We start from the raw sequence: 15,221 nt of genomic DNA, 5'->3' as shown, positions 1-15,221 counted from the left end.
TATGTTAATTTGGGGCCAAATTAAATTCCAATAGGCTTTTATGCAAGGACAAAAAAAAATTAAATGATCTAATGTCCCTACTTCTATTTTACAATGCCAGCATCTATTAGATCTAGTATTATCTATTTTTTGCAAGCGCGTCGGGGTCCATAACACTCTATGTAATAAAAATATCCATGTTTGACTCATAGATGCTGACTTTGTTAATCTTAATCTCCAGGACCAGAATCTTGGCCATTGAGATGCAGAAATTGTCTGTCCAATCTCAATGCTCCAAATATCCCTAAGTCCAGTTTTCTTTTTTTTATTTAGAAATCCATATATTAATTTATACCATTTTGCGGCTTGGTGTCCCAAGAAATCCGCCTGGAAACATAAAACTTGCAAACTATATTGGGTATTAAGATCTTTCCATTCAGGGAACCCTACCTGAATGGCTTGCTTCAATTGCATCCATTTAAAATATTGTGTTTTATTTAGTCCAAATTTATTTTGCAATTGTGAAAAACTAAGCAAGGAACCTTCTGATATGACATCATTCAATGTTCTTATTCCTGCATTTATCCATTGTTTCCAGACGATTTTAAATCCGCCAATTCTGATCCTGGAGTTTACCCATATTGATTGATTTAGAGATTTAGCTATTGGTTCTGGTGATAGGTTACTTATGTATCTCAATGTTTTCCAAGTATCTAAAAAGATTCTGTTATCTTTATATCTCCTAGGCATTGTTATGGTAATTAGATGTTCTGGATATAAAGGGAACAGGAGCTGCCATTCTAAATACAGCCAATCTGGTACATTTTCCATGAGATCTGGGAGGATCCAATACATACCCTGTCTTAAAATATAGGCTTGATGATACCTATAAAAATTTGGAAAATTTACCCCCCCTTCCACAATTGGTCTTTGTAATGATACTAAAGCGATTCTTGGTCTTTTCCCAAACCAAACAAATTTTGTAAGAATATTGTTAAGTTTTTTATAAAATGACCCCTGAAAAAATATTGGTATCATACTCATTTGATAACAAACCACAGGCAATACCATCATTTTAATTGTTTGAATTCTTCCCCACCAAGAAAGATGTAATGGATTCCATTGCTCACACATTTCTGTTATTTTTTTCAATAAAAGTTTTTCATTCTCTTTGACTGTGTCTTCTATTGTATTTTTGATCATAATTCCTAAGTATTTTATTCCATCTTCTTTCCAAATAAATGAATATGGGTCAAATAGTCCTTTCGTACAATGAACATTAATTGGGAGGACTTCAGATTTGCTCCAATTAATTTTATATCCAGAAAAAGTGCCGAATTTCTCTAATAAATTAAGTATACATGGAATAGTAGTATCCGGTTCTCTTAAATATAATAAAATATCATCTGCATATGCAGAAAGTTTAAATTCCCAGTTGGAAAACGTGATTCCCTTTATCTCCTTAGTCTTATTTATTGCAATTAATAAAGGTTCTAAGACAATATCAAAAAGTAATGGAGACAAAGGGCATCCTTGTCTAACTCCCCTATGCAAATTAAATCTAGTTGATAAATTATTATTAATATATAATCTTGCACCAGGAGAGCTATACAATGTCTGGATCATTTTAATAAAACCGGAGCCTATACCAAACCATTGTAAAGCTTGATACATAAAATTCCATTCCACTCTATCAAAAGCTTTTTCTGCATCTAAAGATATTAGAAAAGCTGGATCATTTATATTTTTTGCTAAATTTAATGAGTGGAATGCTAGTCTAGTATTATTTGATGAATGTCTTTTAGCAATAAATCCTGTTTGATGTACATCTATAATGAAAGGAAGAGCTTTTGCCAATCTAAGTGCTAATACTTTAGCCATTAATTTATTATCCACATTTAATAACGAAATAGGCCTGTAATTTGAAACCAGAGTAGGATCTTTGTTTGGTTTTGGTAAGACTATAATTATCGATTCTGCCATAGTACCTGAAATATTTTCATTCTTTATTTGATATTGATATAAATTTAACAGATGTGGTAAAATTATATTTTGAAATGATTTATAAAATTCAACAGTATACCCATCTCCACCTGGAGCGGATCCAACTCTAAGAAACTTCAATGCTGTTTCTATTTCTTTTAAAGATATAGGATCTTCTAAACTTCCTTTTATATGATCCGGAATATTAGGTCCAAGAAAGGAATTTAAGAATGTTAATCCTTCTTGTTCTTTATTTTTATAAGAATTAGAAGTGTATAATTCTTTATAAAAATCAAGAAATTGTGTTATAATATCTTTTGTGCTGGTATGTGTGTTACCTTGTATATCTTTTATTGCAATAATCTTAGATTTTCTTTTCTTTGCTTTAAGAAAATTTGCTAATAATTTTCCCGCTTTATTTGAATTGCCATAATATTGTACTTGTTTATTGAAAATGTCTTTTCTCACATATTGAGAAGAAATCTCATTATATTTAACTTTTACTTTTAACAACTCTTGTAATGTATTGTTTTCCCATTTTTTAATTAATTTATTTTCTAATAATTTAATTTGTTTTTCCATATCTTCATATTGTTTTTTAAGTTGTTTTTTAATAAAAGCTGAATAAGAAATAATATTTCCTCTCATTGTTGCTTTAAAAGCATCCCATAAAATTTCTATATTAATGTCATCTGAAGAATTAAGTTGAAAGAATTCTTGCATTTTTACTTTAAGATCTTCTAAGAATTTCGAATCTGCTAATAAATCATTATTAAATCTCCATATTGAATTAAATTGATCAATATTATAATTCTTAAGGTTAATCCACACACCAGCATGATCTGAAATTATAATGGGATCTATAACTGCTTTTGATACACGCTGCGCTATGTTATTAGTTACAAAAATATAATCAATTCTTGAGAAAGATTTATGGACCTGAGAACAAAAAGAATATTCCCGATCATTAAAATGAAGGATACGCCATATATCTATTAAATTACAAGATTGTATTAAATTATCTAATCCTAAAGATTTTATGATTTTACTTGGTTTCTTGTCCACAATTGGATCCATTACAGCATTGAAATCTCCAGCTACTACTAAGTTAGAAGTAGCCAGTGGTAGTAATATCTGTTGAATTTGATTAAAAAACTCCATTTGGTTCGAATTAGGAGCATAAAGATTAAATAAATCCAGGGTTGTATTTCCCAGATCCATTTTAATATGTATCCATCTTCCTGAAGAGTCAGAATTTATTAATTTAAAATCAGCTTTGCATTTCTTATTTATTATTATCGCTACCCCTGCTTTCTTCCCTATTGCCGGTGAATAAAAACATTTTGATATCCATCCTTCTGTTAGCTTCCTAGATTCAGTGTCCGAAAGGTGTGTCTCTTGTAGGAAATAAATATCTGCGTTTTGCTTATGGAGAAAACCTAATAATTTTTTTCTTTTTATAGGATGATTTAAGCCATTGACATTAATTGAAAAAATTTTAATATCCATTTACTTTTGTAATTAAAATTTGACATGAAATCATATGATTATTATTTTCAGATATCCACACATTGTAATAATATATTTTCCCCATTCTCTTTCTTCCCCTCTTCCCTCCCTCCCCTCCCTTCCCCCCCAATATTATCTGTGTATGCTTGGCAACACGCATCTTAGGTCAGGTATCAAAACACTCCACAAAAGTCCATTTCCTGTTAAGATTCAGATATAAGTCACAAATATATCATATATTACTAAATAACATTAACAATCCATATAATATTTAAACATTTTGCCTTTTTTTTTTTTTTTCCCCAATGTTAAATTTAATCTTTTCAAATATTATTTTCTGTATCATTTTCATATTTTATAACTATTAGTATATCTTATTAATTCAAATAATATGAAAAATATTGTAAATTTTTTTTTTTTTAAATTCATATATATCACCTTTATATTTTCTAATTCTATTTCTTTATAATATTTTTAAGTAATATATAAGTTTATGAATATATTCTAGATCCTTATAATTCTTTTAAACTTATATATTATATAATGAGATGTTTCATTTCTTTGGAAAATAAACAATGTTTCACATATGTGTGCTACTTGTACTATGTGATTTTTTTTTTCCCCGTTCCAGAGCTTCCTTCCTTCATTATACAGAGTCATACCTCATTCATATAACATACTTCCTAGTTTCATTTTTAAGATATATCAAAGTTAAAGATGTGTCATTCCATTATCTTATTCATCCAAGTAAATATTATTTTTTCTTCCTTTCTTCTTCTTCGTATTTTTTATATCCAGAGTATTATTCATTTCTTTTCAATAGTTTGTTAATTCCGAATAAGTTCCGGTTCCAGCGACGATCTAATTTTAGTTTATTTTGTGATCTTTCATCCGATGTAATCCTTTATCTTTTATTGTCAAGTCTAGTAGTTTATTTATTCATATTTGTTCATAGTTCATCCGGTTTTAAGAGTTATTCTTTACATGTATTTCCTTTTGCAAGGACTTCTGGGATTTGTAGTTCCATTGAATCAGAGAAAGGATTTTTAATAGGTTTATTCTTCCTGTATTGTCTTCTGAGAAGTGGGTTATATATACATACATAGATCTTCATTCATTCTTACATACATTCCATAGGAAGAAAGCTCTGGACCATGATTCAATCACATAATAGTATTTAGGATCTGCTCATTACAGCATTTATTATTATTAATATCAATAGTTAATTTATTTATTAACTTTCTAAAACCAATTAAGGGCTTATATCTCGTTTTTATATTCAAGTTCTTATTTATTATCTAATAAATATTATATTCTTCCTTGTTTAAAAACTATATTACTTTTATCTAAGATCTTGTATACTTATATGTTAATTTATCATTTAAAGAATCATTCCATTCTAGAATGTAGGAATTTTTTGAACAGAGTCAAAAACATTCTATACCGTTTTTCATCTGCTAAATACTTATTATATTCAATCAATAATTTCAAAAAATACAAGGTGATATTAGCTCTTCTTAATACATATCATTTCCCCTACCTGTTTATATTATAAGACATTCAAACTTGACATTCATTATAATAAAATAAAGAAAATTAAGATGACATTGGCATTTCCTGGTTTAGTATATATTTTTGTAGCTCTTCAGGATTATCAAAGGTTAAAGTTTTGTTTGCTATGGTTACTTTCATATTTGCTGGGTATACAAGACCAAATTTTGCTCCCAGTTCACGTAGTTGTGGTCTCAAATCCAGCAGTTTCTTTCTTTTAATTGCTGTGCTTTTTGCAAAATCCGGGACAAAGTGAATACGGGCATCTTGATATTGTAAACCTTTATTCTGTTTTGCAAGATGAAAAATTTCCATGACCTGTTGGTGGCGTAGTAGTTTAAATATCAGTGGCCTCGGTCCTTGATGCTTTTCTGATCTCTTTGTTGGCACTCTATGTGCTCTTTCAATCTCTATGGGATATTTAGTTTGTAGAGGAAGTAGTTTTGGTAATAAGTTTTCTATAAAGGTCACCGGATTCCCCTTTTCTGCTCCTTCCGGTAAACCTATCAGACGAACATTGCTTCTTCTCTCACGATTCGAGTAATCCTCCAGTTCTTTAGTAAGTGTTTCAATTTTCTTTTTTTCAGTTTTTGTGTTTAAAATTTCTTCTTCAACAGTTATCATTCTTTCTTCTAAATCCTTAGATTTTAATTCGATTAGATCCATCTTTTTATTTAATGTTGAAACATCATCTGTTAATTCTGTAACTTTTTTTGTGAGAATTGAAAGCATTTGTTTGATTTCTTTAAGTTCTTTCATTACTTCTGGATCTGCGGTTTTGGATCCTGTCTCTTGTTCAGGCTTTGCTCTCTTGCTGCTTCCAGAGACTGCGAAGTCGTTTTTATTTTGCTTTCCTGACGCCATCGAGTTTATTTTTATCATAAATTTAATCTTAATTCTTCAAATTTTTGCGACTTTTTTATTCTTTCAAGGACTTTTTATATGGAGCTCTTCTGCTAACCGACCTCCTTCATGCGTGTCCAAGCCACGCCCCCCTCCCTAATCTAATCTAATGCTTAGTTTTGTATACCGAGTCTTCAATCCAAGGAAGCTCGACTCGGTTACAGTAGTTAGTAGGTCACCTGAGGCCCCAGGCAAAATAGCGAAGCTTCCCACCAATCTGATGAAAAACCAGCTGAAAAAAAACAACCCCGATGACTGTAGTGGCAAAGAGGACCTAATGGGCCCAGCCACTAAAGCAGAACTGCAGGCAGCAACAGCTGTAGCAGTAAGAGAATCTCCAGCACTATCAGAAGTAAGGGAAACCTGAGCTCCCTGACCGCCAGCGGCTGGGGAAATCCCTAGGTAGGCAGTAGAAGAAGCCCGGGCTTACCCACTGCCTATAGCCTACTAGCAGTGTACAAGCAAAGGGAAACCCTGCTTGCTGGCACCCTCGGCCGATGAGGATTCCCCCTTGCAGTGGCCAGAGCACTTCATGTATATGCCAGCCACATCAACAACTTATCGGGCACACAATGAGCACTTTTTCAGTCTCTTTAAAGTGCTCATTTAAAAGTAAGTGTTGGTTAGCAATAAAAAAACAATTAAGCTCAATTAAAGGTTTCCTTTCAGACTGGCACTGAGAACTTTTTTTTTTTTAAACAAAAAAACTAATTAACAAAGGAACAGACCCCACAGGCTCTCAAAGCATTAGTCTTTGCCTGACTGTGGCAAGGCACACAGCTGAGGCACCTCTAAACAAAAATTGGGAAGGTAGGGAAAAAGGGGGGAGGGAGGAGGGACTCAGCTGCCTGAATGTGGCAACCCCGAGGTAGGAGAGACCCCCGAAAGGGTCCCCCAAGCTCTATCCAGATAGCAAAAAAAAAAAGGACAATAAAGGCCACTAATCAGATCCAACAGGCCCTAACTAACAAGAGGAAAGACTGCACAAGCTTACTACCTCTACCTACTGGAGACTGAGAACAGACTGATTGTAGATGGGCCTGCACAATACACTTGTACTACTGCCAAAAGTCAATGTGTTCTCAGCTGCCACCTGCTGGCAGAGGAGCATCAACCCATCCATCTGTGCCGGTCTGGAGGGACAATAAAGAATTTAAGTTTTGTTACTCCCAACATAACATAGACCACATGGGAAAAGAGAGACCTGAAACTAATTAGCTGAAACAAAAGGGAAGTTCATGGCTTGACCTAAGGTTATCAGAACAAATGAATAGCAGGTGAACTCTGTCTGATTTGAAGGTTAGAGGTTTTTTCCCTCTCTCCCTAGACGTACTAATTCCTAATTTCTCTGTGTGTCTCTCTTTCTGTTAGTTCTGCTCTGTTTGAAGTGTGTTATGTTGGGCTGCATTACTATCTCTTCTATATTTTGTATAACATTGTTTTTCTATGAGCAAGTGAGTAATATAACCAGAAAAAGAGAAGTTTCTGACTGTGCTTAGTTTGTGGCGAGTGAGTTTCTTTGGTACTAGGTGTATATAAGACAGGTGCTTGGGTTATAGGACAACTTTAGGATATTTTTGTCCACTGAGGCCACTCTAGATCCAAACATTTTTGTGCTAAAACCCGGGAGGAGATTTGAACCCAGGATGACAGATAGCCTCCCATGACTGACAGGACTGACATGACAGAAACTATGTGAGGACATACGGCAAACTGGATACAGGTATTTTCAGCAACAGTGCCCTTTAGAAAACTTCAGACAGTGAATATGGTAAGTCTTGTCTCTTCTTTTCTTTTTGACATATCTAATTATCTATAGAGAAGTGTGCACAGAAGCAGATAAAATAGCTAGTACCCCCAGAAACAAAGTTGTGTGTTCTTTGTTTAATCCCACCCCCTCAGATTGAAAACTTTTACGAGACTTACCATATATACTTGAATATAAGTCGATCTGAGTGTAAGACGAGGTACCCATTTTCCACCAAAAAAGGAGGAAAAAAGTTGACTCAAATTTAACATGGGGGAGTTAATATTCATGTGCCTTGCCAGGATCTGTGCCCTGCCACCCACCCACTCCCTCCCTCCCCTGCCAGGGTCTGAACTCAGCCCCCCTCCCTTCCTGCCAGGCTCTGCATCCAGCCCCTCCTCCCTCCCAGGCTCTCCACCCTGTCCCCCCTCCCTCCCTCCCTGCCAGGCTTTCCACCCTTTCCCCCACCCTCCCTGCCAGTCTCTGCACCCAGCTCCCCTCCCTGCTCTGTGCCCTGTCCCCTCTCCCGATGTCCTGCTGGTCTCCAATGGGCATGTCGTATGACCTGGTGGGCCGGAACAGGAAGGATCTCTCCTGTATCCTGTCCCAGCCTACTCTGCCAATTTTTTTTTTTACCTCCCTCCTGCCTCCCCTGCATACCTTTCTGAATCGCTGGTGGTCCAGCGGTATAATGGGCAGGAGCGAGCTTTCCACGTTCCTACCCGGCACTGAGCCCCTCCCTGATTGGCCACCTCGAGTTCTCAAAGCCCAGCGGTGTACCAGGCATAAGCAAGCTTTCCTCACTCCTGCCCAGCATTGAGCCACTCACTGAATGGCTGCCGCGAGAACTCAGGGCAGGCATTCAGTGATCGGCTCAGCACCAGGCAGAAGTGAGGATAGCTCTCTCATGCCCAGGGCAGGATTAATTCTTTGAGAACCTCTAGGCACACAAATGCACTGGGCCCCCTACCCTGTCCTGCCGCCATTTATTTACCTATTTTATTATTTACTTCTTTATTTTCTTCTATGCAACACCCAAACATCTCTGAACAAATCCCCCCTTCCTTCCTCGAGGAAGAGATCTTCAGCTGGCAGGGCTTTGGGAAGCCCACCAATTTATATTTTGCATTTGGGTAGGAGGCATGGGGCATGGCAGGAAAAAAATTTAGTGCCCGCCATTTTATTGGACTAGTACATTTCTCAATTAGCTTTCGGAGGTTAAAACCTCTTACTTCAGGTCAGTAAATTATACTGTTGCTACAGTATCCCTGTCCTGATCCAGGAGAATATTGGTCACAATATGAACTGCAAGCGGAGATAGGTGAAGGAGTTGATTTTTGGGATCACTGGATGAAAACTAGCACATCCATTTTAGATAAAATTGCCCCTAAACAAAATAGCAGAAGCAGCGCAAATAAATATAACAAATGGTTTGACACCGAACTTCTAAAAATGAAACAATTAGTAAGACAACTGGAAAGAATTTGGAAAAAACCAGGAGAATTGGCTGACCGTAACAAATGGAGATCTAACATAAAAATCTACAAACAACTGATAAAAGACAAACGTAAAGCATTCTACTCTACTAAAATCAACTTATCTTGCAATGGTTCACAAGGAATCAATACAAAAGAGCTGTTCAACTTGATCACAAATTTATTTGACACCACACGCTACACTCAACCCGTGCACAATATTAAACTACCCTCTGCAAATGATTTAGCACAGCATTTCGATTCAAAAATTAAAAACCTAAGAAACAACTGTTCAACAAATGACCCTAGTGATCATCAAACAGCTAACATACAAGGAAATGAAATACCAGCAGACATGATCTTGAGTTCCTTTCAAGATTTAGAATGGAATAATTATATCAAACTATATAACAAATACTCTAAATCATACTGCGTTCTGGATTCATGTCCCCCAGAAATTATGAAAGCGGCTCCATTAGAATTTAAACTATCTTAGCCCATAACCTAAAAAATGGAAAGTTCCTCACTAATAATGGTCACTTAATAATAACCCAAATTCCAAAAAAATAGTAAAGAATCATCAGCACTGATAACCAACTATAGACCAGTAGCATCCATTCCATTTATTGTAAAAATCATAGAGGGATTGGTACACACCCAATTGATGGAATATCTTGATCAGTTCTCTTACATGAAATTCAATCTGGTTTTAGACCTTTGTTCAGTACTGAGACAGTAATTGTGACCATCTTAGATAACCTGTGTCTATTGTTTAGCAAGGGCCTCAATGCCCTAATCATGCAATTTGATATGAGCTCTGCCTTTGACCTAGTAGACCATGGGAAAATGCTACAATGCCTAGACACTATTGGTATCAGGGAAGAGGTGTTGAACTGGTTTCGTGGTTTCCTTATGTCCCGTACCTATCAAGTACGTTTCAACTATGATCTCTCCGATACCTGGAGCAATCCATCTGGTATACCGTAAGGGTCACCACTATCCCCATTGCTTTTCAATGTCCACATGTCCTCACTAGGTGCGCAATTAACCCAGCTGGAGATAAAATTATTCAGTTACGCAGATGACTTTATTACCATCATCCTATTTGCTAACTCTCTCTCGGAAATTACTCCCAAGGCATCAGAAGCACTAAATTTGATGGAGCAATGGATGACTGACTTCAAGCTAAAACTTAATTCATAAAAAATGAAATTTTTCATCGCTTCGTCACATCTGCTTGACACTAAAACACCACTATGGATCAATAAACTTAGTTACCCTATTCAGACTACTATGAAGGTATTGGGTGTAACTCTGGATCAATGCCTAACCATGAAAGACCAAGTAGACTCCTTAATCAGAAAGGGTTTTTTCACACTCTGGAAACTTCAATCCATTAGAGCATATTTCGATATATCAGCATTCAGAATTCTGGTACAATCCCTTGATTACTATAATATCGCCTATTTAGCAATTTCCCAAAAGAATATGCGACAATTACAATTAATGCAAAATGCAGCGGTCAGACTAATTTTCAGGCTGAGGAAGTTTGATCACGTGACACCTTACTACCGACAGCTACACTGGTTACACAGGCAGAGAGAGGGCCTCTCTTTTTATGCCTCTTCCAGAAACTGTCTGTCTCTCCCTTTCCATCTCTCCCTCCTCCCCATTGATCTGGCATCCATCTACTTCCCTCCGCTCCCCCCATGGTGTTGAATCTCTCTTCTTTCCTTCCATCTCTTCCTCCTAGCAGATTTTAGTATCTCTCTCTCCTCCTTTCCTCCCCCCAGATCTGGTAACTGTGTCCTCCCCTTTCACCCATGCTCTGGCATCTCGATCTCATCTCCCTTCCTCCCTTTCTTCCCTGATCTTCCTTCTCAATATTATTTTCTGCCTCTGTCTAAATTCTTTCTTACTATTCAGTCTTCAATTTCCCTCTTTCATTGTCTTCAATTTCATTCTTTCATTGTGTCTACCTACAGCTTGCCACCTCTTTCCCTCACACCTTCCAGTATCTAACTCTATCCTTTTCCCCCAATCCAGCATGTGCCCTTTTTTCTCTCTCCTCCCCACTTCCTTCCAGCATCTGCTCCCCTCTTACCCCTCCTTCCATTCAGCATCTGTCCCTCTCTCTCATACACCCCCACTTCCACTCAGCGTCTGTCCCCCCCCTCTTTCTCCACACAATAAACCTAAAACGCCACTCAACCTCTTCCTCTGATCGGGCCATCTCACTCCCCTCCCCTCATATTTATGGACACTTTCCAAAACCAAAGTTCTCTCTCTCAGACGGGCTCCTGATGGGGAAGCCATTCTCACTAGTTGCACGTGGCTGCCCCAAAGCTTCTTCTCTGACGCAACTTCCGTTTTCTGTCAGATCGCATCAGAGGACAAGTTTCAGGGCAGCCGCATGCATGCAACTAGTGAAAATGGCTGCTGCATCAGGGCCCCTCAGAGAGAAAACTGGTTTGGAAAACCACTGCGAAGAAGAGGGGGAGGGAGGAAGATGGCCCGACAAGGGGAAGAGATGACTGGATAGCAGGGCCCAGGCCAGCTGCCCTGTTTGCCATCCCCTAACACCAGCCCTGGTCATAGCACCCTGGTCATAACACCACACTGGCAGGCCCCCCTGTTTTTGGGTCCGAGGCACGCGCCTAGTGGGCCTACCCTTTAATCTGGCCCTGCTCATGCCCAGTACACTGCTAGGCCACAAGAATTCGAGGCGGCTATTCAGGGAGGAGCTCAGCATGGAGCAGGAGCACGGAAAGCTTGCTCCTGCCCGGTACACCGCTGGACCACCAGGGATTCAAAAAGGTACTTGGGGGGAGGCAGGAGGTAAAAAAAATTGGTAGAGTCAGCCAGAACAGGAGATGGGAGGGATCCCTCCTGTCTCGGCCCACTCCACCAAGACATAAAGCAGACCTGACAGAAGCCTGCAACAAGTCAGGGAGGGCCATTTGTTTGGCCCCAAAATATCAAGTATATAAGGTATGTACCAAATGACATAAGAACACAAAAGAATTATCCACTCCATGGCCCCTAGAAGGTTCCTTTCAGATAATTACCCTTGACTCTCTAAAAATTTGGATTGAAACCACTAAAGCAAAAAAAATAGTATTTGAAAAAGCATTTAAGCACAAGGAAGCTATGGGAAGCTGTTGTAAAGAAACATTTCCTGAAGTCTTCCTGTAAACTGGTACCAGGTTTGAACCCATCCCAGTACTGCCTACTGACCCAAACAGCTGCCTCGTTGGCTACAAGTTATAAAGCCCCTACACTGATCCACATCCGACTGAAGCTATATTCCATCCCCAGAGTGAACCCCTGCTTCAGAATCCAGGATCCCTCTCTGTCCCTTCGCACCCCCCTCCCCCACAGCAACCACAAGTGGAACCTCTTGAATTAGATAACCCATTTGACAGCCAATGGCTACAAACCACAGGGCTTAATCTACGCAAAGTAGAAGGCAGCAACCAATCCCTTGTAGAATGAGCTTCTGCACAAGTTTGCGCTACTCTTTGAGATCAGGAAGGTCATGATAAGGAGCAATATGATCAAAAATGAGAGCAATTTGAGCAGACAGGTCCCCAGCAAAGTACAAGACCGGGAAAACTCACCCATACTTTACTTGCCTTAAAAAAAGAACTCAAAGAGAGACTCCAGTTCAACAGGGACCCCCTAAAGAGGAACCCCCCCCTTGAAAAGGTATGAGAACATCTCTGGTGTTACTCAGACATTTGTACTTCCAGCCTCAACCAGGGCAGAAAAATGCCCTCTGGATGTTGTGAGGGAAGGAGAAGGCTCAGATGTTTATGTGACACACTGGATTGATATTCTGGCAGCATGGACTGAGCACCTAGGAAATGTTATATATAAACGGTCCATATCTGGTAGCCTCTCTACCATAGATCTTAACACTGCTAGAGCATGCATTAGAGAAGTGGTCTCAAACTCAAATCCTTTGCAGGGCCACATTTTGGATTTGTAGGTACTTAGAGGGCCTCAGAAAAAAAATAATTAATGTCTTATTAAAGAAATTATAATTTTGCATGAGGTAAAACTGTTTATAGTTTATAAATCTTTCCTTTTGGCTAAGTCTTAATAATAATATTGTCATTTATAAGTAAAGAGACTTATGATGAAGAAACTGTTTTATTTTACTTTTGTGATTATAGTAAACATACCGAGGGCCTCAAAATAGTACCTGGCGGGCCGCATGTGGCCCCCGGGCCTTGAGTTTGAGACCACTGCATTAGAGGTACTATCTCTAATCCCCAGTGGAATGCCCAGGAATGTGAGTACCTGAAGAAGGGCTTACGTGTCTGGGAGAAATATGAGCTGACAGATGTATTGCCTCTGATTTATGGCCCTCCACCTCCAGACAGTGATGGTCTTCAGTTGCACTATACCCCCTGGTCCTTCACTGACCTGAACAAGTTTTGTTCATAATTACCACGTAGAGCAGGGATCTCAAAGTCCCTCCTTGAGGGCTGCGATCCAGTCGGGTTTTCAGGATTTCCCCAATGTGCATGCACTGCTTTCAATGCATATTCATTGGGGGAATCCTGAAAACCCAACTGGATTGCGGCCCTCAAGAAGGGACTTTGAGATCCCTGACCTAGAGTGAAGGAAGCTTCCAACTGGCTTGCTAAATTTGAACACCTTACAGCAAGTACAATACTCGAATATAGACCAAGATTTTGTGGTCTAAAAATGGGGGCCTCAGTTTATCAAGTCCTCTGATCTGTGCCACCGCCCCCTGGCCTGCCTTAAGTCCTGGTGGTCCAACAGACCCAGCAGAGGCATTGCTTATGTTCAGGATAGGAGTGATCCTTCCTGCATCCTGTCCCAGCCAACTCTAAACCACCCCGCCTCCCTGACCCCTCTAGACCTTACCTTTAAAGCCTGGTAGTCTAGCAGTGAAGCAGAGCATAAGCAATCTTTCTACGCTCCTGCCCTATGAAGAGCTGCAATCAAAAATGGCTGCCACGATGTTCCTTTGAGAGATGGCAGAGAGGTTTGAACCTACCCCATGTCCCAATCACAGTATTGTCCCACACAAATTAATCCACTTTCCTCCCATCTCCAGAACATTTTCTGCCTTCTTCCTAGATCAAACTCTGGATTACAGCGAAGTAGCGTAAACCATGAACATTTCCGCCTCTCCATCAGCCATCGCCTAGTACCTTTCCAAACCCTGAAGGTTAACCTCCTCCACTCTTCCTACCCCTCCCTCCCTCCCCCCTCCCCCCATAGTCACGGTATCCCCAGGTCTACCTTAATAATGTTTATAGATGTTTCCTACAAGAATTTGTTCAAACCTTTTTTCCAGAAAAACTGAGTTGAGAGGGAAAAGGTCTGCCAGATACGGGGAGGGATGCAGCTGCCCAATAGAACCCTGAATACCCTCTGATCGATATGGCTCATCTGAAAGACCAGTTCATCAACTGTGCCCAGGAGATACCTCACCAGAACCACCCTCTGCTGCACAGAACCATTATCACCATCTGCTTGAGACAGAGAATGTGAAGAGCAAGCAACTCCATGGTGCATTTTACAGGTCAAGATTCACAGATCTTAAGTCTGTGTATCTATTTTCTGGCTAAAGTATATAGCCCATTCATTCTGCCTTGTCTGATAGATGAAAAGGAGCAGACCCTCAAGCCTGATTTATGTGGCCAGTCTTGGCATTGGGATACTACTCCTCAGTTAATAGATACAAACAATCCACTTTTTCTTTTTTTTCCTTTATTTGCAGTATATTAAATGCATTTTACCTCCCTCCCTTCTCAATAGCCCAGAAAGCTGCCAAGACTTTCTAAGTACTATAAAAACAGTATACAACATACCATAAGGTTTCCATGTGTCTCCCATGTTGGAGCTTCTGCTTTATAAAGAGCCTCAAACTGTTTACGGTACTTTATAACCAATTCCTTTTCCAGCTTATCCACACACCGTTGGTATGCCATCTGTGAAAGAGACAATAGAACAGCACGGCAATTGCAATGTACACAAATGTTGCATATACTGTGGAAATAATGTTCTACCCCAAAGAGATTAGAACACAGAAA

General features: G+C 38.8%; 2 protein-coding genes across 6 annotated transcripts in view; one reads left to right on the top strand and one right to left on the bottom strand.

The window, feature by feature from the left end:
- Positions 1-15,221, bottom strand: part of NUP188 (nucleoporin 188) — a 198,761-nt gene that overhangs the window by 152,872 nt on the left and 30,668 nt on the right. For all 5 annotated transcript variants that reach the window (XM_033962010.1, XM_033962011.1, XM_033962012.1 and 2 more), the window contains one exon: positions 15,000-15,119. In XM_033962010.1, coding sequence (XP_033817901.1) covers positions 15,000-15,119 — 120 coding nt within the window. The remainder of the gene's footprint in view (positions 1-14,999; positions 15,120-15,221) is intronic.
- KYAT1 (kynurenine aminotransferase 1) overlaps positions 5,449-15,221 on the top strand; it is a 187,954-nt gene continuing 178,181 nt past the window's right edge. Inside the window, exon 1 of the mRNA XM_033962021.1 lies at positions 5,449-5,581. The gene's annotated coding sequence lies outside the window, so the exon portion shown is untranslated. The remainder of the gene's footprint in view (positions 5,582-15,221) is intronic.

The sequence above is a fragment of the Geotrypetes seraphini genome, chromosome 10 (genome assembly GCF_902459505.1).
Source record: "Geotrypetes seraphini chromosome 10, aGeoSer1.1, whole genome shotgun sequence".
In the NCBI taxonomy this organism is placed as follows: domain Eukaryota; kingdom Metazoa; phylum Chordata; class Amphibia; order Gymnophiona; family Dermophiidae; genus Geotrypetes; species Geotrypetes seraphini.
This window is presented reverse-complemented; position numbering and strand designations above follow the sequence as displayed.